Genomic DNA, 23,744 nt, shown 5'->3' with positions numbered 1-23,744 from the left:
CTATGTTGCAAAATTAAAAAGACAATTTGGGCCTATTTATTATTTATTTACTTTTTATTTTGCATGACCTTTTTGGGGGCCTAAGTATACAGAGGCAGAATATGGAGTTGAAGAAAAATGCGTAAAGTAGCAAAGCGGTGCTACAACTTACACATTCAGTAGCCCATCTGTCTTGTTTGGCTGGTGGGCTAAGTACATAATTGGGCACAGAATACACGTAAGCCATAAATTAGCTTTCAATTGCCAGACTGCATGAAAGAACGACCAGATGTCCTCATGTGCTGATATTTTAAATATATGTAGGGTTCACATATTAAGGATTCCATTTTTTGTGTAAAAAGATACTTCACATTGTTCAATTTATCTTGTAGAACGTTAAGGCAGACTTGAAAATGGTTAATTCATGGCTTGTGACACTGTCACACTAGGATGACACTATATGAGCCCTACACTATCACTGACAAGACCCAGCTTGTCAGACTATGTTGTTGTCAGGCTGGTCTGTCACTTGGGCTGACGAAGATGCCTTAACAATCAGACGGCCTGATGTCATAACGTGACTGGCTTTCAGCCTGACAACACCAACAAAAGCATCGTGTGGTTAGTTGAAAATCTGGGTTGTGATGCACAAAAATGCCAGTCCTTTAAGATATGAAAGAGGCAGCATGTGAAGATGTAATATGAAGCAATGGAGAATCAAAATGGAGGAACAAAAGGACTCATGTAGAGCACAATGACACCATGTTGGCAAACTTAATTGCCTGATTGATGGCAAAGTCGGACTGCTGCTCTCTGAACCTCGCGTCTCTGAATACAGTTTTTTTTTTGTCAGCTAAGTATACCATCAGAAAATATTAAATGTTTAAGCTTTTTGCTGGTATGTTATGATGTACTGTGGACTGTAGTGCTAAGGTTTAATATATATATCGAGCTTAGTCATGCCAGGGAGATCACAGCACGCATGCCTGGCCTCTAGGATGGAGTACTTTGAACTGGTGTGTTTTGAGCATTTTCAGAAACAAATGTGACCAAAGTAACTTGCGGTCACCTGTTATGCAACAAAATCTGCTGCTCACAGTGGCACCAGAGTTAGGATCGAAAAAGTTTTTTTTTTTTTTAAGAGTAGCATTCAGCTACAAGTCTTGGTAGTGACAATTCGGGCTATATAATTGCAGCTCCTCGGTGAATCAATCGTGGATCAAAACCTTGGAGGGTGCCAAATACTCTTAGCTGTCACAGTGCGGTAACGTAAGAACCTCCCTCCTTCCATGGTAGCTACCATCTAGGTTCCTCCTGTGCTAGCCATCTTCCGGCCTCACCCTCCTTTCTTAAAAGTAGAAAAGGAGATTTTCCTCTCTTCATTTGGACACCTGCCAACTGTGGCAGGTTGTTTGCATGCCTTCTCTGTACACATCCTCCTCAAATAGGCAGGAGGGTTTCCCTTTCTTGCCAGGTGGCTGCTGGCTCATTCATGTATCAGCCATGGCAGGTGATGGGGTTCTTCCCATGTCAGCCACTTTCCATCTGCCAACCGTGGCAGGTTGCAGCTGGCCCTTCCATCTACCAGTTTTAGCTAATGACGGAGGAGAAATGGTAGACTCCAGACACTGGCTTTTTCCCATAATTAACTAGATAAATTATTGATTTACAGAGGAGCATTGTTATTGGAGCTATAGCAGCAGTCGCAACAGATGTAATTTGGTGCAGATTCTAGTGTGTCAGGCAGCTGGAGTGTGTTAAGCGCTAAGGTGATGATAGTCTTTTCTGGTAGCTGGTATTGGTAGGACTCTTTGAGTGAAGGTTGAGTGGTCAGTGTTAGTGTTCTCACTAGCAAAGGAGGTAATTTTTTTAGCTTGACTCTAATGCTGCGAAAAGAATGCGAAGGCCGGTTTTCAGAAATAACTCCTAGGCTCTGTTGCGTCTTCCTTCCGAGTATCGAGGTCAGAAAGGGCAAACCTGTTTGTGTGCAGAAGTCGTACATATCAGTACATTTCTCCCTCATTTCCACGACAAATGTACAAACCTGTATAAAACTATTATAAAGCTATTATAAGCATTGCACCTTGCTCGTTTTATCGTGCTAGCATTTCAAATGGACTGTTCACCGATTAGAAGACAATTGAATGGTACAGTAAAACCAAACTCATATGTCACGGTAGTTAATCTGCTGTATTGGAAATTGCAGATAATACATATAGGGTTAGGAAATAACCAATAAGCATGACGTGATCTACCCGGCTATCCACCCTTCTAGAAACTGCATGTCCTCCTTGAGGAGAAGTAAAATAAAGTTCTCAAAATTTGCTCAAATTGACAAGGTGCCATCAATATTGTAGCTACTGCTCATAAACTCAAACTCACATTTCACAAGATATTTTTTTAGCCATATCTTGAAAGGTTTCTGAAGCAAAGTAAAAACAAAATGGGTGAGGTTCAACCCTGTTAAACCTCGTTACATGAAGTGAAAGTGTGTTTTTTTACTTGGTTTTGCTTTGGTTTGGTTTAGGCTGAGATATGAGCAGACATGGTTTTGCAGTGAATAAATTGCCGAGACTATGGAGTTGAGAACGCCGTCAACTACAAGAGGAAACACATGATGGTGCGTCTGCCATTGAAGTTCCAAGGTCAACCATTGTTGACACCATGGTTAAGCTATATAGCCACTTTGTGGCCTTTGGCTCGCGAAAAGTCAAGCAGCCAGACAGGTTAGCTTTGGCTAATATATGGCGTCATGAAGCTTTCGTTCAAAAAAGGAAAAGAGAGAGACATCATCAGTTAGTGGCAGTTTACATGGCCTGACACTAACGTAATTTCGAATAAGGGATAGTCTTGCACTTGGCTAAAGATAACCATGTTTAGAAGCAGTTTAGTAACTGGTGGGAATAAAAGGTCTTACCTTCTGTGTCCTTTTACAGCCAGTGTGGCAACAATCATTTAAGCCTTTTTTCTTTTTCGTTGTTGTGTTTCTTTGCAGAGGGACGCACGTGGCAGTGTCACCTTCAAGATAGTCCCCAGCTACCGCAGTGCACCGCCCCCGTGTGAGGTAATCTTTCAGTACGCCTCTGAGCTTGGTCGCCAGCTCAGCTTCTGCACCAGTGGTGCCTCGGCACACCCTCTGTGATGCATGGCGTTCGTTTCGTTGCGGTTCCTACGCGTCTTAACGAGGATTGGACGAGGGTTGCCAGCACTACTCAGGGACAAAGTGGGAAGGATATTCTGTTTCACCTGTTCAATGCCTTTTTCCTCTTTGCTTTATTTTTTCTTGTCCTCAAGAAACCCCATGCCCCAAGTACTGCTTGTTTGAAGAGATGTCATTCAGGGGAATCTCGGTGATACGAACTCGGTTGACGTGAATTTGGGGTGGACACAAATCCGTCACATTCTCTGGCCGGAGTGCAATTGGCAGGATTTCGTATGCTCTAAACATTCTCCCTCATCTGTATGGTTGATATGAACGCACAAGCCGTCGCCGAAGCCTCAATTGCTACATACTTCCCGCACATCATTGACCTCACGATCGCTAGTTTCGCTAGATTTATGGGGAGCAGTCTGCATCGATGCACGGCTCATACATCACTGACATCATAATGAGCTGTTGCATTGGGTGCACCGCGAGCACTTCACAGCATTGCGCAACCTACACTCTGCTGCCATTTCGCTCGTGAATCACTCTGTATGCACCATGCGCAGTGAGCTGGGGCCATGCGGACATAAATAAATTCATTCATTTGTTGACACATTTGCGTGAATGCACTTTTCATGGTCCTGCATAGGGATTTTGTTCACTTTGATGATACAAAATTTCAAATGATACAAATTCTTTCAAGGCCCCGTGAAATTCGTACCACCGAGATTCTGCTGTGGTTGATGAGATTAGTTCAAATCCGACTGCACAATATGGTTGCCATGATGTGTCATTCTTAGGCACTCAGTGAGTTTCATGTGCACAATGAAGACACGCCTGACATTAGCAACGAATAGCTATGGAGTACTAAGGATCAGCTACATTCCATTGCATTACGTCATTTATTTTTTCTTGCCTGTCACGTGCATGCAGTGCTTGCTTGATGTCCCAGTTATGGCAAAGTCTTTACTAAATTAATTAAAGATAGCATGCAGTCCATGCAAGGAGACTGTGAAGGTCAAAATGGCTGAAGCTTCAGTTTGGAGCCTTTGGGACAAGGTGTATCACGTTCAGCAGTAAGAGGGAAATCGGAGAAGGCTTTTCTAATGTGCAGGTTTCACTGTCATTTCTTCGCTGCAAGCAAGGGAATGAAATCTAGAAGTTTAACCTTTTAATGGCGTTGTAATTGTTATGAATGACAACACTAGTTTGCGTGCATCATCCCGTGCATTCCCGGCTCCTGTGGAATAGCAGAACATAGTACTAGTTGTGAGATGGTCCTCTACTTTTAAAAATGCTGGAATGCTATTTGGTGATAGATCAGGGAAAATTCCCAGAAGCTCATCTTGTCAAAAGGTCCAGTCCTCACTTGATCGAGAGGTCACCAGCGCTTCTGAGCAGCTTAATTATTATGTCTGCCTTTCCACAGCTCTAACTACTAAGGCTCAAGGAGTACCACAGGTTGAGGCTTATGAGAACCGTGCTTGGAATCCAACCGCATGCCATTCCGCTTCCTTAATGCTCTCCTTCAGTGAAATTAGTTACTTACATCTAAAGACAGAACTGCTAGTGTGAAAGAACCTGGAGCTGATGTCACATGCTTTAATAAATGAGGTAAATGTCAGAGCGTGCAAAAATTAGCTGGATTTAACCCTGCCGTAAGGCTCAGCATTCTTTTGGCAGGTCTGGGAAAGGAATCGGTCATGGATGTTGACGTAACATGCTCTAATAGTTTGTCATAAAACTATTTTTGCACATGAGGTGCCTACTCAATCCCTGCCGATTTTGTTGCTTGAGGCTTAGTAACACACAAATTTGCATTAGCATATTTATGGCCTAAGGCCATGGTATGAGTACATGCACATAGCACGTAATTCTTGTAATGCAGATAGAAAGACAGGCTGACAGCTTATTGTGTTCAAGTTTATCACTGAAAGGAAACTGCCAAACATTGTGGGATCCCTTCATTTTTCTTCAGTGATCGCTTTATTGCCATGTGACTGTTTCACACCCTCTGAAGCAATGGTACTACTGCATGCCCGTTAAGGTTATTACATTCCCCTTTTGGTTCGAATTGATTGAGGTCATTAGTATGAGCATTTTCTTTTGTTGTTTGTTTTGCACTGTTATGTTTGTGTTGTCGTTCCATGCTTGCAGTTTTGTTGGCTTAGCATTTACCAAGGCGCCATGTACGTATAGCTTTATGGCTCTGAAAGCAGCGTTGGTTCCTTCCTGTTAAAGCATTTATCGAGACAGTGTCGTTTAGGTGACATGATTGCTTTGCAGCGTCAACTTTAAATATTTGTAGAAGTCAAACTAAAATGTTTCTGGAAAAGAAGGGGCCATTCCCATAGCCTCTTGCTTTTTATGTTGCCTTTTTCAGAATATTGTAAATTCTTTTTCTGCAATAATTGTCTCTGAAAAAAAAAAAAATGTTTTTGTCAAAATTCAAGATGAAATCTATGCTATACGTTTACTTTTTCAAACTTCTTTAATGCTTGAACAAATTAGCAATGGGTCAGTTTTCATGCATGGTCTCTAGTATGCTTTTGGGTACGTTAGGCCTAACGATTTTTTCAAGTATTGTTTGTCTACGCTGTTTGACTGTAACTGAACAACTTGAGCCATGCAAAGCAACTTGAGGTGCAGAAATCGCAGCAAGTTGTTCATTGTTGACGGAGAGTGCCTAGTCATTAAAAAAGTGCCTAATTTAGGGTTGGCTGAATGACGGTTCTAACGGCTATGTCAAATGCACACATTTTCTGCCGGAAGAGGCGGCTAGTGTTGCAAATTGAGCGTGTTGAATTCTACAGGGAAGCCCAGCCATGCTGATGATTTTTATACTACATACTACTCATTTCTTGGGCAAAAAATATCTGTCATTACTACACTGCAACATGTTGCTTTTAACTGGGTGTCCAGTTTTGTAGACTGTAGGATTGCATAGCTGACAATCAGTGCCTTAGTGCTGAAATGTGCTGCTTATAGGTAAATATAGAGCATGCTGACCTGCATTATGGGCAGTTGCATCAATATGAATCTCGCACATTTTTCCAGTATGCTGCATGCTTGACGCCTTAATTATGATAGCTGTGGTGCATGGTGATTTAAAAAAAATGCAAAAGAACATGATGGGGGGCAGAGCAGCTGCTACAGTGACACATGTCAACGTGCTCAGTTGCTCAGGAGTTGTTAGTTTCTGTAATCCATGGAGCTCACTAGTCAGTATAATCTTGATTTTGTTTTGTTTTGTTTGCTATTTTTTCTAGTAATTATTATATCACTTGATGCTGTTGAGAGGAGCTGTTTGCATTGAAGTGGCTTCTATTGTTAGACCTCTATATTGTTTTCATTGTTGCAAGGACCGAAGAACTAGCTGTTTGGATAATAAATGCCTTGAATACATCAAGCCATTGAGTGGTGCTATTGTTGCTGTTCCTAACATCACATGACATTGTTCTTGTTGCTTCCCATTCTTTTATTGCATTTTCTCTTCTTGTGTTCTCTTGTTGTTGCCTTCGCAAGGGACATCATGAAATTGTGGTGCCCGCACGACTTCACAATACCCGCTATGCGTCTCCAGTCAGCATATAGTTTTGTTTGTTTTTTTTTTTTTTTTTGCAGTTATTGAAACTACTTGGCGAGAAGGGCTTATTTTTCTCATATTTTGACGGCCACAGTTGATGGACGCGAAGAAACTACTTATTTTGAAATATTGCTGCCTACTCATTGCAAGTTAAGGAAGATGAGAGAAACATTTGTATTCAACCCTTTTCTAAAAATGTTTGGTGGCAGTTTAGAGCTACGTTGAGAAAGGGAAAATGAAATTATTTAAGCGATGACTCTGAGACCACTGACAGTCTGGTTTGAGTGACAGCTCTTAGATGCTACCAGTGAGCAGCTCAGCCTCTCAGTTGTAGCTCTAACGTCACCTGCTTGTTTGTGGTTACCGGCGTTGTGGGGCGCTTTAAACATTCCTATCTTTTTTTTATAAGAAAGCTGGTGCACGTGTCAACAAGCTGCTGTACCATGCAGAAAATCCTAACTTGCAAAACTTTTCTTCTACAACTTTCACTTAAAAAAAAAATAAATGCACAAGTTGGAAAAAGTGTTGGTATCTTGAACAAAAAAACAATTTTTGATTTTTCAAGCTGCCTCAAGAAACTCTCAGTGATATTGGCAAGATTGTCCAGGGGGAATGAAGAGTTAAACGGATGCTTTTACATCATCTTATCTTGCAGCACATTTAGCAGATGCACAATTATTTTCTTATGTAGGTGCAACAAAGTTTTATTTTTTTCTTTCTTGCTGTTGTGCAATTGTTGCAGACAATATTTTTTTATGGCTCCTGTGAATCTTGCAGTGGATGCCATTATGAAACAAGGAAAACATTCTTGTTTAAAAGTAACCTTAGAGAATTTTCTCTAGCAACTCTCCTTTTTTACTTTTTCTGCATTTTTTCTTTTCGGTTTCATTTTGGTAGAATGAACAGTTTCCATGCTTGCATCAGACCATACATGTATACATACAGCGTGCAGTTTTACGCCTATAATTTTAGTTACCTCACAATTAATTCTGCTGTACGTTACAGTTATACTGTCTTAAACAATTCTCTTTTTGCATTATCTTTACGGAGGCAATCACGAACATTAAACGATTTTGGGGCAAAGTGTTATAATGAGACATTAGCAGTTGGTGAATAAGCAGATGGATGTCACCTCTGGGACGAATTTGCTTGAAGTATTTTTACCTGTGAACGGATCACTTATTTCAGCTGCCTGCATGGTTTTCATTGAGCAGTTTATGTTTTGCTTACCATCTGGTTATCTTTTTTGTCATATGTGAATGGCCACAGGTTTCGATTGGTTATTCGGAATGTTAAAAGCAGAAAATAGATTGAACATAAATCTTTGTAGTTTATTCACATAACCTCGCTACACCTTGCAGTCTTGGAAACACGATAAAATTTTGCACAATGAGGACTATTGTCTCGCACATACCTTTGAGTTGCGGGGTTAAATCTACAGTCTACATGGTACAGTAATAACTAAACCATTGCTGCTTCGGGTTTTCTTACCACTTTCGAGCTCACCAACCATTATAATTTGGGCTTACAGGCTTTTCCTCGAGGCAGAACAGCAAGGCTACACTCAGTGTTAGCCAGCATGGATAGTTTACAAGCCTCATTCTTTTGATCAGACCTCTTGCCTGGTTGTTGTGTTGTACACTGTGCACGTGAAGGAGTCGTAGGAGCATTTTGACGCGTAGAGCAAAATGGAGTCTGACGGGGAAGCGCGGTGACACATTTTCAGTAGAAGTGATTCATTTGTTCTTCTTTTGCCCTTTTTCTTTTTCCTCTTTTTCTTCGCCCATCTTTCTTTGCCCTCCTTCCTTCCTGCTCTGCCCCGTATAGTATTTCAGGATTAACCCCCCGCCCGTTCTAGTAAGTAGGCCTTTTGGGGCCTTCTTTTAATTCTCTGCATGCATTCTTTTCTGTCTTTCTTTGCATTTTTAGTCTGTTTTTTGGCATTTATGTTGTACTGGAGTCTGATGCACTTCGCATTTTGCTTGACGTTGGGACCTTTTCGGGCTAAGCATGACACTTGCACCCGTGTCTGAGTTGGGCTTGTTGCATGCTTACAGCAGCATGCTGATGTTCTTTTTTTTTTTTATGTTCTACTTTATCTGCATTTGCATTGCACGGTGCCATTCAACATTTTTGGACCCGTGCTGTGTTTGTAAAGCTTGCATTCGTTGAAGCTGTTGATACCTAGTGCTTAATCAACTGCTCATGAAACAACCATTCATTAGTTTAATCTGTTACGTAATTATTTAATTCTGTCCTGCTGCCACTTTTCTTTATATATTAGAGCCAAAGCAGTGACACTGGTAAGAAAGATATGTGGTTCTAATAGAGTGGGTAGATTACCTGGGTTGCCTCATTAGTTTTCTTCTTATTATGTCATGCTTCCAATGTAGATATGAAGGGGTCTACAGAAAAATTGGCACCTTATAATTAATGCAGCAAACATAACAAATAGCAGCCCTTTCTGTACGAAACACTGCACTTAACTATAAGATGTCGAAGGGTAGTTTTCTTTGCTGATTGCTTGCTCTGGTTGGAAAGTGCTTACATTCTGTTATTGCTCTCTCTTTTGAAAGATTCTAACACAGATATCCTTCTGCTGTTCATAAATGGGGGGTTTAAAAATGGAGATGATGTGTTTTGGTGCTAAAATATAACCTTATTAGTTGGAAAAATGAAACATTTTTTTTTTTTTATGGATTGCTCATAATTTTACATGTTTTTTGGGGGGAGGGGTCAGTTTTTGTAAGCTATGTTATCACATATATGATCCTCTTCTCGCTTTCTTGTTTTTCTTGAATAGTCAGCATTGAAGCACTCAGTCATGTTTAGAACAGAAGTAATGACTTTAGTTGTTGGTGACAGTTTCCTCTGCGCACGGCTCAAACTAATACCGGTTTCCATTGAGCGAACAGGAGCACTTTTAGCTGCACTAAAAGTGCTCTCGTGGGTTTCGGCGCCTACCAGTGGTCGAACAGGAGCAGTAGCGTTGTGTTCTATTGGCAGAGGAGGCGTACTTCTGGGGTCCCGAGAGCAGCCGAGAGCAGTCCTCTGTGCTCTGTCGCCAGCGGCGGAGTACAGGGAGAACGGAGGAAGTCATGTGACCTTTTTGACGTCACTTCTGGTTATTCGCCCGGAGCTCGGGCAGCAGGACGGTTGAGAAAAATGACGGAAGACGGCAGCGGTAGCGTTTGGGCAGCGGATATGGGCAACGCGAGCGCTGGAAAAGTTTGATCACATGACGCCTGACGTCATGCGCTCCCCCTCGCTACGCTGCTCTCCGAGCAGCTTGAATGTTTCGTTGGGGAGACAAGAATTCACGTCCCCAGTGCTCTTGTGCGCTGCTCTGGCTGCTCGTTGCTCTTGCTCCTGTTCGCCCAATGAAAACCGGTATAACAGGTTGTATGGTTGCAACTTACTGTGCACACATTTTTTTTTTTTTTTTAGAAAACAACTTCTTAAACTAGCGCATTTTTTTGCTTAATGCAGCATCTAGTTGGAACATATTTTCGTTGTTCACAAGCAGAAGCAGTAGTGTCTTGTCTGCGACCAGCAAAACTTTACATTTTTAAAAAGAAAATTTGCTTGGGCAAGTCATATTCATGTCGTGGAAATGTTGATCCTGGTGGGCTAGGCAAGAGTGGGAGGATCTACTCAAGGGTCAGTGCTCCTGGGAGATGCGCTTGAGATAAGGACTAGATAATTTAGTGGAAGTCTGTTTTGGGGACTGGGGTCGTTCATTGGACATAGCTTATAGCAGAGGAGAACCTATCATTTCGTTACATATTGTGTTGTTATCACATTGCATGAGAGATAGTGTGTTTGCAGAGAGCAAGCACTAGGACTTCCTCTGCATTTTGAGGACATAGAGATTAAAACTGACATATTATGGGTTACTAGAGGGATGGGCACAACACACATTTTAAAAGTCTGGCAAGATTGTTTTTTTTCGTACATCATTTTTCTTATTCTTCCTTGAGCACAGGAGTTTTCCGAGTGTCATTCATCATATGATTCACATGCATGAAGCAAAACATTGAGCCTAAAGACAGCCCAAAATCAAGGTGGGCGAATTTTGAGGAAATGGGGAAATTTTCTGCATCTTGAAGCATAGAGCGAACAAAGTCACAGAAATAATGAACAGAATCTGGCAGGTGCTGAGTTTCCAGGGGGGGGGGGGGGGGGGACAAAATTATCTATGTGCATTATTTATGAAAAAACCTTGTTGGTAGCAAAAGAAGCAATTTGCCTATGTAAATTTTGCTTTTGTCTTACTGAAAAGTGCTTGATGTGAGCGAAGAGGAGCAAGGATTTAGCATGCAGTATGTGTAGAGATGGATACAGCAGAATATGGCCATGATCTTGAGCACTAGTGACATCGAATTATGTGTTCAGTCACATTCGCTCTATATGTGACCAGCTGTGGTCTTGCATGTAAGTGAATTAACAACTATCATCATTATATTTTAGTAACATGTCTGATTTTCTTAATGCATAGCACTCCTAGACGCAATCACGGATTGCTCCGATGTCTGTCCGAAGCTGTTCTTTCTTCACCTCAGTTTCATTTGAAGCTATGGGTGTGGAAGTTTGTACTAGATGTTTCTAAATATACATACGCAGATTTCAGAGTTTTCTTGGCTGTAGAACAGTGCATGTCCGGAAGAGTTATTTGGGGATGGACCTACTCCCAACATGGAATAGAGCAATGGTAGTTTTTCTTTTTTTTAATAGCCACAGCCTCCTGACAGCTTCTGAGCCAATATTTGATCAACACAGCTATGCTTTACTGAACTTGTTTGTTGGATATTTTAGTTGTTCTGCAGTGACAGTGTGCAAATGTTCACAGAGGAAATTTATCAATGAGAAATTTTGCTGCGTGCGATTGTGGCTCGAAGAACCTTTAGTCAAAACAAACATCAGAGCCTAGCCTGCATCTCGCGACCTTTGGCGCAGAGTGAAAGGATTAGTCTAGGCTTAACTTGCAGCCAAATGGTACCCAAATTCCATTCTGTTCGCCATTACATCATATTTTGTGTATTTTTATATGCATAGGTAATTAAATACTCTCATCTTCAGCACAGAAGGAGGGGAATTCAGGTCCAGTTTGCATGATAATGTACTTCATTAGTGTTGTATGTATCGTTAAGTATATGCAGTACCCATACTGTGATACTGTTTACAGGGTGCTGTGTTGAAAAGATACATGCGCAGTGTAGTCTGAGGAAAAATCGTTTCAAGCCACTACAGTAGTAACATAAATGTATGTATTTGGTTGTCTTGATTCGTGCGCTATTCTTTTAAGTACACACAGTACTTTTATATGGCCAGGCAGATCAACGGTGCAATATATGTATTGAAAATCACTTCGGAAGTGGGCATAATGTGTGCATCCAAAAGAAGAAAAAAAGCATACACAGAGGGGAGAACACTGACTGCTCGAACAATGACGATGAGTGCGTACAAAAATCAAGACGTGAAAAGAGATATTAAGATTACCTAGGTAACTAGCGCTTGTATTAATCATTCAGAATGTTAGGGATGGGTCTACATGCAAAATTGGATAACTATAGTATGTTGGGGAAAAAAAAAGGCAGTTAGGTGCTAATGACCAAGTACTTAAATTTGAGGGGTATCAGCTCTTCAACTGTTATTTATTGGCTTCATTCAAGATTATTATATTATTTAGTTTGACCTTCAGCCACACACATGTTTTTGTGCTCATTTATTGTGTTCCTGGTGCTGAGATACAACTCAGCCCACTGTTCACTGCAGCCAGGAGTGAAGATATGCTCAACTTCATTACACACGGTTTTTTTTTTTTTTTTAACTGGATTTCAGTGCGAGCATGTTCTTCTGTTTCTTTTTGCTATCTGCTGTAACAGCAGGGTGTTGGTCAAACAATGTGTAAACTGAAGGTGTGCTGATTGGTGTTCTGCTGTGCTGTTGCCTCGAGAGTAGTGTGCTGTGGTTGTGCTGCCTGTCTGTGAATGCATTTGCAAGTGTTCTCAAGGTGCCTTTCAGATCATTAAACCATGCTTAACCAAATCAATACAGACCAATTATCCTCATTTGTGGCAGAAATAAGAATACGGTTTTATACTTACCTTGCAAGCTGACATAGCCATGGCACACGCGTGGTCATTCAGTGGGTGGCAAAGATTGCCTTGCAATTTCTCAAGATTTCTTTGGCATGGAATGGTCATTAGTCATGAGATCATTGTAACAGGTGTGGGTTCTGGGAGGAGAACAGGAAAAAAAGAATAACAACTGAAAGAACACAGACTAGATTCACCACCACCACCACGGCTGTTTAAATATGACAATTAGGATCACCACTTGAATATGCTTGCTGGAATTTTCCACTCCTCATGTCTGTAATGTATGTGCGATTCACCAACTTCTCGCACTATATTTTTTTCTCTGCTATAAAGCCAAGCTTTCAACTGTAAAGCAGAACTGTATTTCAAAGGTCGTCTGAGCGGTCAACTGTCATTGAGGCAGGAATATCAGCTATTATTGATATGTCAAACATATGAAGAGGGAACCATTATCACAAAGGAAACTGGCCTCAATTCTTTGATGGCAGTCTTTTATTTCACCGTGAGGATGAGAAGAAAAGAAAAAAGCATTTGTAAAACATTGCGTCTTATGACAGACACACATTAAGACTTGGTCATATCTTCGAGAGTCTAGACTTTTTTTGTCCCATGTGCTTAGTGTGTGTTATCTGTTTGTGGTGCTGGGAATGGTGTAGAACTCTCCCTGGTGTTGCCACGGGTCAGTTGTTATCCTGTATACATTTATAATGAACATGGCATTGTAATTTAGAAAGTGCTCTGGTTTCTAAGCTGTTTAGGCATAGAAAGAAGGCTGTTCATGGCGGGCTTCTACAGTGCCGTCTAGATTTAAAGATGACAAAACACTGGATGCACAGAACGTTGAGAGTTCAAGGAAACGAGTTGACATTGACAGCAACTGAAAGTAGCGCTGAACTAATTTGCTACTACTCACCAGCTCATAACTTTAGAATGTATTGGGCTCATAAATCTTGTGCTATCACCCTAATTGACCTGACTCAAGAAAATTGTAATGACTATATATTGCAATTTGCAGTTGGGAATAGGTTGAGCCTAGAGGGCAAGAGGACGTAAATCACTTTAATACCCCTTGTCGCACACCATCAGGTAACCGTTGCTTTCATGAACAGGCTTTGTATGTGTACAGTTTACTGCAACATTTAGGAACCGTGCTGTGGATATAGTTTAGGCAACTGACAATCATATAAAATATGGGCTACACCCAGCGACGTTGCTGGGTGTTGCTGGTAGTGCTCTTGAAGGCAGAATATATATACCAAGAAATGATTTATTATGTGCTGGTCGATTGTGGCATCATCTGAAAGGCAAATTGTATATACTGAAAGATGATTTATTTATAATGGAACGTAACATTTTTTACAACTTGGGTATTATTTTTCTTAGTAAAGTGTCTAAATCAATCTGTTGAGCCATCCTACTAGCCCATACACATATTGTTTTATGTTTCATGGCGGTTTGGAATGGTAGTGGAGCACAGTCTTGTTTTTCGGAGTTTTACTTCTCTTCACGTGGTGATTAACACTGTCACTGCTGAAAACTTGGCAAGCAAAATTTTGCAAGATGAGCAAATGTTTAGCGGAGCTACCTGCATGCCATCAGGTGGTGCAGGAATGCAGTGTTGCTATGGGCTCACACATCATGCAAAATTTTGCTCACGGCTATACTGGCTTTCTGTTCGTTCTCTTATTTTTTTATATCTTTTATTAGCTGTGAGCTCTTTCCTAGGATGGTCCCCACTGTGTTCCCACTGTGTCAGTGGGGCTTGAAAGTAATGCCAATATAGGTGTGTGTAATCCGAGCCGTGGTTACCGCAGTGCCAGACTTCGTCATTCAGCTTGCTAATTGCCATAATTTTTAAATTATTGTTCCCTGAGACTCAAGCTTTGTTTCCAGCTCATTTGGTACTTGAAAACACTTGTGTAAATAATGCTTTGCTGCTTGTATTTCTTGTTGCTGTTGTTGTTATGGTTTATTTTGCCTTTTTTTTCTATAATGTGAAGGTTTCGCATTTGTAATTATGTTTTTGTTTGATCAAGAGAGCTGATATTGCCTTGCTTATTTTGCCTCATAGGTCTGTATATGCACATGATTGTTGTCTATAGGTCTTGTCATCTGATGATGTCATCGGACAATAGAACTGTAGCACTTGCATTCCCCCATTCTAAAATTGAACAAATATTACGTACAGATTAGGAAATAATTGAAGGCATGAGAAAGAAACTGCAACTGAATAATAATGGATTATATTCGTTTCACTGAGATGCTGAACAGGACTTTGCAACATAATGAAATTTATAGCCATTGCACAAAATGTCAGTTAGTCGCGGCTGTATGATTAGTTAGTTTCTTATATCTGGCAGACCTTGAAAAAAAAACTTGCTTTTGGCTTCTACATTTTTTATGTATACATATAGCATATATCTAGGGTTCTTCGTTTTTGGGTTGTATTCTTAGAATTCAACTATAAAAATGGTGATATGTTGCGAGCTGAAATTCAGATACAGGTTAGTTGGCATTCTTAGAATTCAACTATAAAAATGGTGATATGTTGCGAGCTGAAATTCAGATACAGGTTAGTTGGCAGTAGGCTTCATAATTAAAGTTTTGTTAGGTCATATTTTGCAGAAGAAGACGAGTTACTCCAATCGCTTCGTTTCATTCAGTTTCTTAAACAGTATGCAAATGACAGCTTGCACTGCAAAAATTTTACAGATTCAGACATTTGTTAAAAGTATTTTGCAGCATACGTAAACATGTGCGTAGGATTTTCACTTTCCTGTCATTGTTTGCTCATAGCAACAGCATTTAGTCAGCACATGATCATTTTAAATGCAGAAAAGCTTTGGAACAGGACACCATTAGCGATGATTGCACTTGATGCAGTGATGCCAATAGGATGCCTGTTCAGTACCTGTGTTTAGCTTCTCGCCTCGAAAACATGCTTTTTGTATTCGGTCACAAAAAAAGTACTGCCGCAAATTAAAATCGTTTTCCTTCTTTTTCTTTTTTTTTTCAAAAAAGAGGAAACACCCATCCGGGACAAGTGCAAAATGTTCGCAGATGTTCTTTCTGTATTTTCAGCTTTATCCGCTGGAAAATTGAGTTGCCTAGAAGGTCCGGATAGAAATTGAGTTTAATCCGCCTTTCAAGGAATCTGTTTGGGGTGCAAGAATCAGGTGAAATTGGGTTTTACCCAAAAACGAAGGCCCCTATAATATGTTCAACCCAGCCAACAGCAACTTGAGACCAAATTTTTGACAGATATGTGATAAACATTTTGTTAAACCTTGTAGTTATTGTTTTTCATTTATTCATGTATTGTTCCTGGATAGGTTGAATAAAGTTAATTTAAATTTTCTCACGTTAAAAAGTTGCTTTATTGTGTGTGAATATCGTGGCCATATGTGCTAACTCAACATAGCTTGAACTTAGCCAGTTGACATCTGCATTGCTTCAAGAAGGACTTTTACAGCTTTTGAGTGTTTTCAATTAAAGTCATGTCACTGCCTGTGATTCTCGCTTGACTAACTGTGGTCACAGTTTTCAGATTAGTGTGCGTTTCTGATCACATCTGTAATAGTTTTGTATATTGCGTGTTCACCATGAGTTTTAATGTTTTTCCTTGTTAAGAATATGCTAAAGCATTAAACGTACACCTATTTTCAAGAAATTGTGTGTAAAGAAGGCAGATTTTTTAAGCTTATGTGATAAGCATTTTAAGTAGGCTTCTTAAGCAATGTGTATTTCTCTGTTTCAAGTTACTCAGAACAAAAAAAATTTTTTTCAGGGCCATAACAATCAGATGTCACATTAAAAAAAAAAAAAAAAACCCTGCTTTGGTGTTTTTCTTTTGAAAGGCTCAGAATTATAACATTCTACACTGTTAGTGTAAGGATAGAAGTGTTCACATTATTCACGCTAAAGACAACAAGGTTTCCTTGCTTTTTGGCCGGAGGCTTGTGTAAAGATATTTACAAAGCACCGGAGTATATTTGTGTTTGAATTGGCCTAGGCTGTTACAAAGATTGAAGAACCAGATTACATTTCACTGGTTACTGGCGTCCACGCCTATTAAAGTCCTTGGCATTTAGCCTAGTTTTTCTTGCTACAAATCATACAAGGTTGTAACATTAGTTGACTCAGTGCAAGTTACATTGTTTTTCTCTTTAGTCCGAGTTCAGCTTCATTTTATTCATATTAATACACTGTATATTGATTGATTGATTGATTGATTGATTGATCTATCTATCTATCTATCTGAATATACAGAGGGAAGTCCATGAGTGAAAAGGGTCCTATTACAAGGATTGATTGATTGATTCGTCAATTGATTGATCTGTATATACAGAGGGAAGCCCATGAGTAAAAATTTTGCATAGGGTTTTATTACCAGGATGCAAGCAAGTAGTTGTGACAAGAATAACAGGCAGTGTAACAGTCGTAATGCTACAAGAAATGTTCAGAGTGCAATGAGAATGTCCACGGCTTAGGAAATGATTGGAGGGCTAATATAACACATATAACTTGAACTAGGGAATTTCGGCTTGCTAGTCCTTTCTGTGGCACTCAGTAGAGCAGGCAGCAGTGACTATTAATGAGAGTGTGCATATAGAAGCCTCTCTTCCTCTGTTTTGTAGTTCAGGCAGACATGTCTACTTGGATTGGACACCTGGTCCCATGTGGTCTCTTTCAGGAGAGGTTAGTGTAGGAACTAAGCTGTTCAAGATGGACCATGCAAACAGAGCTTCCACGGTTTGCTGGTGATGTGGACCACCAGCCAAGCAGTGAGCCATTTTACCAGGCCAGAGGACTGTTCGAGAACCGTGCATACACCTGGTCACCAGTTCATCGTGTTCGTGCTCCTAACGCCTGGAGTGGATACTTTGTGCTAGGCTCAACTTGTCTTCCAGGAAAGGCTCCAGGACGATGGGTTGTTGGAAGGCTTAGATGAGCTTCGTGGTCGGGATTACTTGATGGGAAAGATGTCTTTTAGTTGCTCGTTAAGTCTGTTAAGTGTAAGCTCTTAGCAAACCACATCATTTTTTTTCTTTTTTTTTTCTGCATTTTACGCACTTACAAAGGTGCACATTTACAAGACAGATCTGTTCAGCTGGGTAATGTGAAAAGCTAACAGAAAAGCGTACCTGTGTTCTGCTTTTCCTGCTGCTTTACGGTCAGAGATACGCACTTGCAAGGTGTGCCCCAGGGGGCATGGTCTGCAGCTTTCTCAACTTGTGTTAGTTGTTATAGTATGTGCAAACACCCTAACTGCACATGTGCCTCTGGTGACATAAAGTAGCTTAAGGCCATGTGGAACCTTTGTTTTACCAATGCTGCCATCATAAAGTTAGTGTTTCGATTCGTGTTTTACTTAATGCCCGCGCAATGCGCAAATACATCAGTGATTAGTGCATAGTGAAAGCATACATACTTACTTGAAAGATTTTTCTTGCATTAGTAATAAGTCGCTGGGCTATTGGTTTGTTTGCATCCGTTACACACATAATGTAATGTAAATGTGTAAAATTTTCAAGCTGACAAGCTTGTTCCAGACATGACGCTATAATCTTACCTTGTTTGTTTGTCATTTATAAACATCTTGAACACCCAAGCGCACATACCGAAAGGGCAGTGATGGATTTGCGTGTAGCAGCATGGACAGCCACCATGGATCAATGAAAATGGCCATTATGTAGGTAGTTGTCATGTTTGTAAGGCTTAATGCGTGTTTGTGTCAACGTACATAGTTATATGCAGTATGCTATTTGATGTTTTTGAAAGCATTGGTTATGTCTTAAGCTACCTTTGTGACAACCTATGTTTAGTCATTCCTCTTTATGAAGTGTCTGCTTGTTAAACAGCTTTGGCATCGCATTCCCATTGTGTTGATACAAGAAAACTCGTGGTAACTCTCAAAAAGCTTTTAATAAATCTCCTGCCTAATGGGAATGTTTTGGCAGCCACATCTGTTGAAGCATGGCTAAAACTGGAGTGGCGGCCAACAGCTTTGTCTGCTCTACACTGTCGTCTGCAATGTTCCATCTAACGCGTGCTAGCCAACTCTTCTCCTTTGTCTGCATGCGGTCACAAGCGGTTCCAGAGCAAAACGGGGTGAAGAACATTGCCACAAACTAGCAAAGAAACCCAAAAAATATTTGATGGGAAGCCTCAATAGGCAAACCAACGTTTCGACAAGAGGACTTGTCGGAACATTCATTGGCTTGGATAAAGCAGGGCATTTTATCTGTTCCGGGTGGCCATTCACATGATGTAGAAGCTCACGACTGTATGTAAATGAGCATGTGCTAATGAGCAAAGTGAATGTGCATTAAGAAGTATCAACAAGTGGAAGTGGAGGCTGGAGTCGTTAACACTGCCGTGTCATGTCTTTAAGAGCTTGTGTGTCTCTCGGATTTTTTTTTTTGCTTCTATTGTTTTCATTTGTCAACTTCGTAGTTGTACTTCCCGAACTTTGCTGTAGTAAAAATATGGAACACATGAAGGGTATAGCTTGAAGAGAACAGAGCTTATGATGTTGAGACATGTTGAGAGTTGTGCTTTTAGACCTCTATCAAGTTTGGCCTGATTAGTACAGTTGGCTTTCTCATCATCTTGAAGATATGTTTCTATTCATGTTTTTCTGTGCATTTTGGGACTTCCTGACTTTTTTTTGTCTTTTTCTTTTTTTTGTCTTAACGTTGAAAGTTTGCTACGGGGAGGAGATATCTGGACACTTATTTTTGTTACACAACTTTGAAGAGTGGTGACTGTGTTGCACATACTCTAGTCATGTACCATTTTAGAAATTGCAAATAAAAAGTTGTTTTTGTGTACTCAGTGGTCGTTGTCTTGGACATATTACACCTCTTTATTTTAAGCATCAAACTGGAGGTCTTGTTTGTGTTAATGTCATAGTTTACACACTCTACATCTGTCTTGACTTCATTATTAGTCGAGATGCAAAGAAGCTGTAACTTTAAAGCTTTTTTTTTTGCAATACTACTTTTTTTGCTTAATTCTCACTTTTTAAGGTATATTTAGTATTAGAGGATTAGTGTATTAAATTACTAAGGAACATTGTTTAGGCATCAAACATTTCCTGGCATTTTCAGGCATGACTTTCATGTATGCTTCCTCGACTGAGAATTTTACTGTTTCTGCAATTGAAAACTCAAAACTTGATTTTTAGTGTTTGGCATACTCTATTGCTCTATAGCTTTGCATTCTGTTATTATACTATACAAACACTCCAAGCTAGTTACTTTGAAAATGAGCTCCTGGACCCGCTTTTAAAGATGTATTATTTTCATTAATGACTGCAGGATGTTAATAGATCTTTATTAAGTGTTCCACTATCCTTAGACATATCTTATGCCTGTTTGTATGTTAGACATGTATGTGTGCATGTCCTTTTGTCTCCCAAGTCTTCTGTCTTGCCTGCTTCTGTTGTTTCTTGATTTTTCTTATGTGCATGATGGAGACGCAGTATCTTGTAGCCTTATTTTTTTATACCGTTATGGATATTGTGAACCATCAGATTAATGCTTGGTAACTGGACCATTAGTTGTTGGACTTGGTACTGTTTGGTTGTGCACCCATTAACAAAGCTATGTTAGTGCAATCATATTTCTAGTAAAGATGGTGTGGTGGTGTTGGTGTTAACGGCCGCCCAGTGTAAAAGAGTACACAGAATAGCAAAGCTTCATTTGGTCTTAAATCTGATGTTAACTGTTGATTCAGCAAAAACCCTCAAAATTCTTGTATCAAAAGAAAGGAGCTCATTTCTTTTGCAAGCCAAGGCAACAGAGTGCATCTTATAAATTTTTAAATTGTCATTTGCCAATGTTTCTGCTATGCAGGTATCTGTTATTTACATGTTTTGTGTGCTTAAAACCATCGTACATTCTGTCATTCTAGCAAAAAGTATTTTTTTTTTTTTTTTCACCATTAAGAAACTGAGAGAGCGGAGTGGATTAGAGGGCTAACGCGAGGAAATGTAGTTGAAATCAAGAAGAAATGATGAGGATATGTTATGTGAAGGCAAGATAATTGTTAAGGACAGCTGACTGAATTTCAAGGGAAGACAGGCATAGCATGGGACATCAGAAAGCCAGGTGAACAGATGAGATTGGGAAGTTTCTAGGGATAAAGTGGATGCAGCTGGCACAGGACTGGGTTGATTGGAGGGACATAGAAGTGACCTTCGTCCTGGAAGTCAAGTTTACTATGGGAAGCAATGGGCATAATTAATATGAGATGATTTTCTCACGGTGCATAGCTGTAAAAAGTCAGCAGAACTGCCTGGCCAGCTGAACTTGCGAACTTATTTTGTCCTACTAAATTTACTTCCTTTTTGGTAGTGCACGGAGAATGACAGCCATGAATAATTTAAAGATGCCTATATTCAGTGTGAAAGGTAACTTAACTGATTTTTATATATAAGGCTTAAGGAAGTTAAGGCTATTTATAATAATTCCCAGCTATTTGTCTGTACAGATCACTCCCAAATTAAACACCATTAAGTTGTGTAATGTAATTGCACTGGTATCCAGGCTGCTGATGATTTAGGAATATGATTGTTGTATATTTGCAGTTTGGTTACAGACTCTAAACTTTTCATGTGCGGTGAGATGTTTACTGGTAGAGAAAGCATGCACTAATCTACTTTTATTAGTCGATCATTTTAGGTACTAGGCAGCTGTTTCTTCCCTACTTATTGTGCAATTCTGTAGTGGTTAATATTAACTTGTTGTCTTGTTCATATTAAGAGTTTGTATTTTTGGTGCAATTGGCGCATTAACTATGCTCTCTGTGTCTCTCCCTTCAGATATATGTTCGCGCCCAATTTGACTACAACCCTTTGGATGACGACCTCATTCCATGTGCTCAAGCTGGCATTGCATTCCAAACAGGGGACATACTACAGGTCTTTTCCTCTTATTCCGGCCTCCCCTGCTGTACACTCTCCCTTTGTTTTCTTAGCGACCACGTTTCTTTACTTGGTCACGTTGACTCGCATGCATTTCAGACCAAAACTTATCTCGTGACCTGTCACTGATGCCAAAACTGCAGTAGATCTTCATTGCATCAGAGTGAATGAATTGGCAAAATATTTCAACACAACTGATGCTTTAGGAACGACAGCATTTCTGCACGAACATTAACACTGTAGACAAGAACTACACTGTTCACCTGAACTATATATTTGCAGATATTTTATGCATTTCAATTTTCGACATTTTACACCGTGTCTGAATTCTTAAAATGTTTATTAATATATCTCAGAATCCAGCCAGTTTACTAGAGAGAGAAATTCACCACTGCGTTGGGTGCCTTTGGAATCGAGCCTTAAAGGGACAGAACACTATAATTTAGGCATCAAATTTTTTTCAGTGCAATGGAAAGATTGCCGTCTAAGATGTTCCGAGTCTATAGCTGTTTTGGCAGAAACACTGTAGAAAATTTTTACCAAGAATTTTTCTATCAGTGCATCGACCGTTTTTATGTAACCCGATGCTGGAAAGCATGAGCAGCAATCGCGATGACGGCTGGCGGTCAACAAAAAAGACATACCGAAAAAGAATATAAATTTCACTCGCCAAACAGTATTCAGGCATTTTTAGCATAGGCTAGCATCCTTTTCAGTTTCCACACTCAAGGCTGTTACGCCACAATAACGTACGCATCATCCACGAAATTCAAAACACTGTGGCGCCATCTAGTGAAAAAAGCTGGAAGCATGCCTCGCGATACGAAAGCAGGGTTGGTTTTTATTTAGGACGCACTGGAGAGAGCGCAACATATAATAAAATATAACACGCACTCCTAGAAAAAAAAAAAAGAACAATGTGCACTTACGAAAATCAGCAATAATTTGCTGAGATATAGTCACGTGGAGTACTACAGTGAAAGTGATAGCGTTTCTCTCCAAGGTAGCGCCTCAGTTGATTTTATGCAATTTTCAATGGCAAATTAAAATTGCAAAGCCTCTTTTCTGTGATATTGTAGTGCTCGATCTGTACTATATGAGGGAAAAAAATTTTAATTTCCACCATAATCTCATGACATATTTTGGCCAGTGTTCTGTCCCTTTAACTCAGAATTGTACATTGATCGTCATCGTAGAGTACATCTCAGCTGAACTCTGCAAACGTAGAACGTCTACACTGCCAGAAGCTCACTAGTACACAGCTGCCTACAGCATACAGAGTGAAGGAGGTTAGGTATCAAAATGTATTGCATACACTTTTTATTTTCTGCTTACATGGTGGAAAAAGTAGATGAATCTCATAGTTTAGGATGGAGTAAGATAGTACAGAGGTGTAGAAATGGTAAGATAATTGTGTCAAATTTTCAAGACCGGGTAGTGTGGTTGTACAAAGTAATATGCAAGCACTTCATTGTTTGTTGATATGTTACTTCTAGGCACTTTGCATGCTGGCTTCTAAGGTGCTGAAGATGCACAGCGCATAGTTGTTTTGTGGGGCTTTCCAGAAAGAGAGAGAGGGAGGTGTGTGTTTTGGTTTCCCGCAGGTGATCAGCAAGGACGACCACAACTGGTGGCAGGCCAAGAAGGAGACGGCCGATGGTACGGCCGGGCTTATTCCATCGCCCGAACTCCAGGAGTGGCGGATGGCTTGCATCGCCATGGAGCATGCCAAGAACGACCAAGGTGCAGAAGAGCTCGAAGTGTTTTGCACAATGTTGTTTTTATTAAGGAGAGACGGACTGCTTTTAGCCACTTCTTTTCCTTGTTGTACTTGCCGAGCAATTTTTAAACATATTAGAAATAAAATTCATGATCGTTCTCGCAAACTTCACTGTTGCGGCTCAAAAGCATTGTTATTTATTATTTATTTTTCCTCTGAATTTTGTGAGAAGCCTGTGAAGTTAGGCAAATGTGGCTGAAAGGTGGCTCGACATCACTCGGTAC

At 40.1% G+C, this 23,744-nt stretch overlaps 1 protein-coding gene across 5 annotated transcripts in view; it reads left to right on the top strand.

The window, feature by feature from the left end:
• CASK (peripheral plasma membrane protein CASK) overlaps positions 1-23,744 on the top strand; it is a 756,819-nt gene that overhangs the window by 711,761 nt on the left and 21,314 nt on the right. For 2 of the 5 annotated variants that reach the window (XM_084595365.1, XM_084595363.1), the window contains 4 exons: positions 2,975-3,043; positions 8,538-8,567; positions 21,639-21,737; positions 23,345-23,483. In XM_084595365.1, the coding sequence (XP_084451491.1) occupies positions 2,975-3,043; positions 8,538-8,567; positions 21,639-21,737; positions 23,345-23,483 (337 nt within the window). The remainder of the gene's footprint in view (positions 1-2,974; positions 3,044-8,537; positions 8,568-21,638; positions 21,738-23,344; positions 23,484-23,744) is intronic. The other 3 variants (XM_084595367.1, XM_084595364.1, XM_084595366.1) reach the window with 2 other exon arrangements.

This window comes from Amblyomma maculatum, chromosome 2 (genome assembly GCF_055883805.1).
Source record: "Amblyomma maculatum isolate TAMU_Amacu chromosome 2, ASM5588380v1, whole genome shotgun sequence".
Classification (NCBI taxonomy): Eukaryota; Metazoa; Arthropoda; class Arachnida; order Ixodida; family Ixodidae; genus Amblyomma; species Amblyomma maculatum.
Note: the sequence above shows the minus strand (reverse complement) of the source record. Positions and strands in the feature narration are given on the sequence as shown.